Source organism: Bombina bombina, chromosome 4 (genome assembly GCF_027579735.1).
Source record: "Bombina bombina isolate aBomBom1 chromosome 4, aBomBom1.pri, whole genome shotgun sequence".
Taxonomy (NCBI): Eukaryota; Metazoa; Chordata; class Amphibia; order Anura; family Bombinatoridae; genus Bombina; species Bombina bombina.
Genome location: NC_069502.1, coordinates 108,264,856 through 108,272,322, shown reverse-complemented (window position 1 = coordinate 108,272,322; position 7,467 = coordinate 108,264,856). Strand labels below are relative to the sequence as shown.

Here is a 7,467-nt window from a genome sequence, read left to right as displayed (position 1 = left end):
TAGAAAACTTAGCATACAAAAATGAGTTAGTAGAGTAAAATATAACTATATTAGTATATACCATTGAAACATGCAGAACTGAGTTAGTAGAATAAAATATAAATATATTACTATATAACATTGAAACATGTTAGAAAAGTAAGCATGCAGAACTGAATGTTTTGAAAACAAAAAATTACTTGGAATAATTAATTAAAATTTTATTATTAAATTTTTTTATTATATATATGTTTATAGATATGAGAAGTAGGAGAATGAAGTGTGCACACCCACCATGCTACTTAAGGTCAATGTTGGTGCAAACACCCAGAAGTGAAGCTCTTTCTCCACCTTTGCCAATAACACTATTGGATATTGAATTATCTCCAAATCCATATGTAATTTGTCATAAAGAGACACAGACAGGTAATGACTTATTATTTAAATTTTAAATCATATATTTTAGGTTTTGGCTTAAAAAGTTTTAGCATGCAATATTAATCAAGTTGCTAATTTACTTCTATTATCATTTTTTTCCTCATTAACTTTCTATCTTTATTTGAAAAAGAGGGCATCTAAGCTAAGGAGCCAGACAATTTTTGGTTGAGCACCATGGACAGCACTCTTTGATTGGTTCTGTCCAATTAGCAAGTACAACACAGTTGGTTCACCAAAAATGGGCTGGCATCTAAACTTAGATTCTTGCTTTTCAAATAAAGATACAAAAAGAATGAAGTAAAATAGAAAGTTTATTTAAATTGCATGCACTATCTGAATCATGAAACTTAGAAATTGGTTTCTATGTCACTTTTAATGATTATTATTATTATTGTTTTAAATAATATATACAAGGTTTTTGATTTAATAGTTTTCTATCTTTGTAATTTCGTTCATAGATATTACCATGGAAGAAATGGAAACTAGTATGGAAATGGAAGAATTTCAAAATCCTGATAGTGTGACAATATTTGAAGCATTGACTTCAGATGATACTCAACCAAGGATAGAAGTTTTACCAACAATGATGGTAGACAAAGGTATGTTTCATACTCAGTAATCTTAAATCTAAGAAAATACAAGTTTTAACTAATACATATATTGTATATTTCAAATAGGAGTTGGCTCAGATGAAAGCTTTAAAGGAGTGGACATAAGTGTAGAAGCTAATATAGTAGATAACGTAGATAACAGCACATCAGGAGGTAATATTTGTGATGAAAAACCCTATGATACATTGAATATGTATATGACAATTGAATTAAAATTTGCTTTTCATTTATTTTTCTACAGATTTATCTTCAACATCAACTATTGAGACTGCAGACAAAAGTACTCAGAGTTGTCTAGAAGATCATGTTAAACAAAAAATTTCTAAAATTAGGGCAACTTTGGGAATGTTAATGGAGCAAGTAGATTTTTTATACCGTAAATATGTAATTTGATTTCATTTTTTGTTTTGTCATGATTAATAACTGAGAAAAACTTGTGTTGAAGAATCAAAAGTGAGTTTGAATTTATGTAAATAAACGTTTTTTTTGCCCATAAAAAAATTTGTCTTTATTAAATAATAACATTTTAAACTTAAAGGGACACTGTATCCAAATTTTATCTTTTGTGATTCAGATAGAGCATGCAATTTTAAGCAACTTTCAAATGTACTCCTATTATCAAATTTGCATGCTCTATCTGAATCACAAAAGAAAAAATTTGAGTACAGTGTCCCTTAAAAATACACCAAAAATAACTTAGTAAACAATATACAGAGTAAAAAAATTAACAGTGACTAACATTTTAAACTTAAAGGGACACTGTATCCAAATTTTATCTTTTGTGATTCAGATAGAGCATGCAATTTTAAGCAACTTTCAAATGTACTCCTATTATCAAATTTGCATGCTCTATCTGAATCACAAAAGAAAAAATTTGAGTACAGTGTCCCTTAAAAATACACCAAAAATAACTTAGTAAACAATATACAGAGTAAAAAAATTAACAGTGACTAACATTTTAAACTTAAAGGGACACTGTATCCAAATTTTATCTTTTGTGATTCAGATAGAGCATGCAATTTTAAGCAACTTTCAAATGTACTCCTATTATCAAATTTGCATGCTCTATCTGAATCACAAAAGAAAAAATTTGAGTACAGTGTCCCTTAAAAATACACCAAAAATAACTTAGTAAACAATATACAGAGTAAAAAAATTAACAGTGACTAACATTTTAAACTTAAAGGGACACTGTATCCAAATTTTATCTTTTGTGATTCAGATAGAGCATGCAATTTTAAGCAACTTTCAAATGTACTCCTATTATCAAATTTGCATGCTCTATCTGAATCACAAAAGAAAAAATTTGAGTACAGTGTCCCTTAAAAATAAACCAAAAATAACTTAGTAAACAATATACAGAGTAAAAAAATTAACAGTGACTAACATTTTAAACTTAAAGGGACACTGTATCCAAATTTTATCTTTTGTGATTCAGATAGAGCATGCAATTTTAAGCAACTTTCAAATGTACTCCTATTATCAAATTTGCATGCCCTATCTGAATCACAAAAGAAAAAATTTGAGTACAGTGTCCCTTAAAAATACACCAAAAATAACTTAGTAAACAATATACAGAGTAAAAAAATTAACAGTGACTAAATAATACAAAATGTTCACTCCAGACGTGGCCTCTTTGGGTCTGTTGTAGCCTCCCTTTCACTGACAATAGCCAACAGAGATTGTAATGTCCTTTCGCTGATGCTCAAAGCTCTGTTAATTTGATGGTTTTTCTCTTCATCCATCTGCCTCTGCCACTGGAACATCTCTCTTTGCAGCTGTAATTTCTGCATCTCTATCTCATTCCTTTGCCTTTCGATTTCCACATTTTTTTCTGACAGAGCAGCCCAGCGTTCAATATTTGTGTTAATAATGTTTTGCATTTCTCTGTGGTCCTCTCTGTATTGCCTTGCCAGTGTCAACATTTCCCTCAATGCAACATCGCCCAATTGTCCTTCTGCCGGTGTATTGTCAATATTTACACCACCTGTTTGCAGTTCAATTGGTGGTGCCTGTGTTTCAACAGGTTCCTCAATGTTTTCTGGTGTGTGAATTTCATCCGGTTGCGCATCTCCCAAATCTTCAAGAATATCTGGAGTCTCACTTCCATCATGCCCTCCTGGTGGTTCATCTTGAATGGGATTTTCCACTATCGGCATGAGATTGATAGTGATCTCCCTTGATGAGTTTTCTTCTTCTAGATCAAGACATAACAAATTGTTAGTAAATAAAAATAAAATGTTATAAAAACACTTGCAGAAATAGAATAGAAGGAGAGAGCAGATACAACCGTCATACAACAATTTAAGTTATATTATATATATATACATATGTGATACATACCATCAAATAATGGAGATGAATGTCCAGTCAATCCCTGGAAAAGACGTCCCAAATCACCTATAAAAAAATAAATAACATAAAAATAAATAAATAAAATGCTTTTTTGTCAATGTAACGATATATTCAAAATTATTAATGGAAATGTATTTTGCAATTAACTGGACACTGAAGCAAAAATAATCTTTTTGAGAATAAGATATATTGCATGGAATTTCTATCAGCTTTCTTATGTAATACTATGATCAATTCTCAAAAAAAAAATAATGATAAATTTTAAAAAAATTAGAAAGTTGATTAAAATAGCATGCATGCTCTACATGAATCCTCATATAAAAAAATTTGTACAGTGTCCCTTTCATGAAAATCTATGATCATTGCTATTTGAACTTCAAATTACATTCCATCTGTAAAAGATCTCGAAATAGAATATGTCAATAATGACATTTGACATTTTAAAAAAAAATTAAAAAAAAAAATTGAGAGATAAAAGAGATAAAACACACAACATTGAAATTATTCATTTGTAAAGTACTTACCAGTTGATCTACCAACACCAGTTTGTGGAGTGCTGGTCCTTAGATCAGGAAGTGTGTCCGCCGAGGAAGTTGTGTGTGTAACATTAGATGATGAGCGTATTAATTGTCCATGTGTAAAACTGGCCGAAGGTCTGGAAACAGCTGCACTGGGTGGTCTTGAAACCGCAGAAGAAGAAGTAGAACAAGTGGGCACTTCGTTACTCCTCACAGGCTCTGCTGTTGTTGGCATCGCTTAAAAAAAAAAAAAAAATTAGGTTTATTTTTATTTCTAGTTGAAACTGAAAGCTAAAAGTGTTAATAATAATAATTACAGCAGTGAATGCAGGCTCAATCATTAAAGGGACATGCCAACCACCTTTTTTTATGATTTGGAAAGAGAATGCAGTTATAAACATCTTTATAATTTACTTATATTATCTAATTTGTTTTATTCTCTTGATATTCTTTGTTGAAAAGCATTTGATTGATGCACAAAGAAGCCTCGTGTGATTGGCTCAACATGTGTATTTATTTTTCTTCAACTAAGGATATCTAGAAAATGAAGCCAAAGAAATAATGGAAGTAATATGTTGTTTAAATTTCAATTCTCTATCCGAATCATTAATAAAAGATTTTGGGTTTAGTGGCCCTTTAAAGGGACATGAAAAAATATAATTACCTTTAAAAATTGCATAAGAAAATAACAATATTATTTTAATAGTTTTCAAATTACATTATTTCTATTGTCATTATCTTTTTATGGTTTCTATGCAATACTGGTTTGAAAATAAACACATGGGTGTTATCTTTAGGGATCACTATATTAATAATCAACAAATCTTTAGTTCCGTTAGACCATTAAAAAAAAGGCAGTATAACAATACTATTATTGTACAATCCCTTATACATATATGCGACATAAATGATTACAGTATTTGGGGCCTAAATGGCTTGTACAATCCCTTATACATATATGCGAGATAAATTATTACAGTATTTCGGGCCTAAATGGCTTGTACAATCCCTTATACATATATGCGACATAAATGATTACAGAATTCGGGGCCTAGATGGCATATAGGATACTGAAGCGTAAGAAGTCAGATAATGTTATTTTAAAGAAATATATATTGGAGACAATAACCTATCATAACTTTAAAAAGAACATTTACGTCAACTATGTTGTACATTTACCTCTTAAATCACTGTCACAATCATCGGTTATGCCAGTGATGATCTCCGGTCCCAGACGCTGAACAAGCTTCTGCTCATAGTCATTGAGGTCGGCCACATATGCTGGTCCACCTCCGGTAGCACGTGCCGAATTTTTCTCTCTGGCCAATTTAGCTTTGGCGAAGCGTTTGATGTCGTTGTAACGCTTCTTCAGCTGATCGACATCCTTTTTTCCTGGACCCTGGGCACTAACAGCGTCGCTGATCCTTTGCCAGATCTGCTTCCTTCTAGAAAAATTTGTCTGTTTGACACGACATCCAAACAAATAATCATAAGAGTCAATAATCATATCAATCAAAACGACGTTTTGCTGATGAGAAAAGTGAGGATTCTTGGATTTTGAAGCGGTTTCAGATCCAGATGAAGCCATATCGAAATAGTAAATAAAGATCACAAAAACGAGCGCTCTGTAATTACTCTCCAAAAATTTTGGAACAATAATACAGTTGTTTAGAAAACTTGTCCATTTATAGGAGCAAAATTCTATTCCCGCATCTACTATGACGTTCATGACACCTTACATGTCACGTGTTAACAATTGGCCAGACAATTGAACTGAAAGTTAAGTACATCAGCTTATTCGCGGCGAGCGAGGCGTCAAATTTATCAATATTCCGCCACTGCTCGCGGCGGGCTAGAGGTGTCTATTTATTGTGGGATTATTAGTACATAGCTACAGCGGACACCATTTCGCCCGCGGCGAGTAACGGCGAGTTTAGCCGCGTCTAAAATGACGGATGAATTGACGGCTTAGTACATGGAGCCCTAAATGTATTGATTTCACTTTAAACAATAAAGATCAGCTGTTATCTTTAAAAGAATTATCACCAGAGGATTCTGACGAGGGGGAAGTTATGCCGACTAACTCTCCCCACGTGTCGGACCCTTTGACTCCCGCTCAAGGGACTCACGCTAAAATGGCGCCAAGTACATCAAAGACGCCCATAGCGATTACTTTGCAGGACATGGCGGCAATCATGGATAATACCCTGTCAGCGGTATTAGCCAGACTGCCTGAATTCAGAGGAAAGCGCGATAGCTCTGTGGATAGATGTAATACAGAGCGCGCAGATGTTTTAAGGCCCATGTCTGATACTGCGTCACAATATGCAGAAGCTGAGGAAGAGCTTCAGTCTGTGGGTGACGTCTCTGACTCGGGGAAACCTGATTCAGATATGTCTACTTTTAAATTTAAGCTTGAGAACCTCCGGGTGTTGCTTGGAGAGGTTTTAGCTGCTCTGAATGACTGTGACACAATTGCAGTGCCAGAGAAATTGTGTAGACTGGATAAATACTACGCGGTGCCGGTGTGTACTGACGTTTTTCCAATACCTAAAAGGTTTACAGAAATTATTACTAAGGAGTGGGACAGACCCGGTGTGCCGTTTTCCCCCCCTCCTATTTTTAGAAAAATGTTTCCAATAGACGCCACCACGCGGGACTTATGGCAGACGGTCCCTAAGGTGGAGGGAGCAGTTTCTACTTTAGCAAAGCGTACCCCTATCACTGTCGAGGACAGTTGTGCTTTTTCAGATCCAATGGATAAAAAATTAGAAGGTTACCTTAAGAAAATGTTTATTCAACAAGGTTTTATCCTGCAGCCCCTTGCATGCATTGCTCCTGTCACTGCTGCTGCGGCGTTCTGGTTTGAGTCTCTGGAAGAGGCCTTTCAGACAGCTACTCCATTGACTGAAATACTTGACAAGCTTAGAACACTTAAGCTAGCTAATTCTTTTGTTTCTGATGCCATTGTTCATTTGACTAAACTAACGGCTAAGAATTCTGGATTCGCCATCCAGGCGCATAGGGCGCTATGGCTTAAATCTTGGTCAGCTGACGTGACTTCAAAGTCTAAATTACTTAACATTCCCTTCAAGGGGCAGACCCTATTCGGGCCTGGTTTGAAGGAAATTATTGCTGACATTACTGGAGGTAAGGGTCATACCCTTCCTCAGGACAGGGCCAAATCAAGGGCCAAACAGTCTAATTTTTCAACTTCCTCTGCTACAAAACAAGAGGGAACTTTTGCGCAATCCAAGCCGGCCTGGAAATCTAACCAGGCCTGGAGCAAAGGCAAGCAGGCCAGAAAGCCTGCTGCTGCCTCTAAGACAGCATGAAGGAACGGCCCCCTATCCGGCAACGGATCTAGTAGGGGGCAGACTTTCTCTCTTCGCCCAGGCGTGGGCAAGAGATGTTCAGGATCCCTGGGCGTTGGAGATCATATCTCAGGGATATCTTCTGGACTTCAAAGCTTCCCCCCCCACAAGGGAGATTTCACCTTTCGAGATTATCTGTAAACCAGATAAAGAAAGAGGCATTCTTACGCTGTGTGCAAGACCTCCTAATAA

The 7,467-nt window shown here is 35.0% G+C and overlaps 1 protein-coding gene across 2 annotated transcripts; it reads right to left on the bottom strand.

The window, feature by feature from the left end:
- Nucleotides 1-2,321: 2,321 nt before the first annotated feature.
- LOC128655970 (uncharacterized) lies at nucleotides 2,322-6,267 on the bottom strand. 2 transcript variants are annotated; one of them, XM_053709588.1, is made up of 4 exons: nucleotides 5,081-6,267; nucleotides 3,908-4,138; nucleotides 3,372-3,428; nucleotides 2,322-3,222 (listed from the first exon to the last, which is right to left on the bottom strand). In XM_053709588.1, exons 1-4 carry the CDS (start codon nucleotides 5,628-5,630, stop codon nucleotides 2,645-2,647), a joined length of 1,416 nt encoding a protein of 471 aa, XP_053565563.1. In that variant the 5' UTR covers nucleotides 5,631-6,267; the 3' UTR covers nucleotides 2,322-2,644. The 2 variants fall into 2 exon arrangements, with proteins under 2 accessions (XP_053565563.1, XP_053565562.1); XM_053709587.1 differs by having other exon boundaries at nucleotides 2,325-3,225.
- Nucleotides 6,268-7,467: the final 1,200 nt, after the last annotated feature.

Excerpts from the sequence above, each read along its gene's own strand:
- LOC128655970 (XM_053709587.1), bottom strand. The coding sequence starts at position 5,630 with ATGAACGTCATAGTAGATGCGGGAATAGAATTTTGCTCCTATAAATGG. Across the intron at positions 4,139-5,080 it reads TTGTGACAGTGATTTAAGAG|CGATGCCAACAACAGCAGAG; the intron begins GTAAATGTACAA and ends TTTTTTTTTAAG. Across the intron at positions 3,226-3,371 it reads TTCATCTCCATTATTTGATG|AAGAAGAAAACTCATCAAGG; the intron begins GTATGTATCACA and ends GTCTTGATCTAG.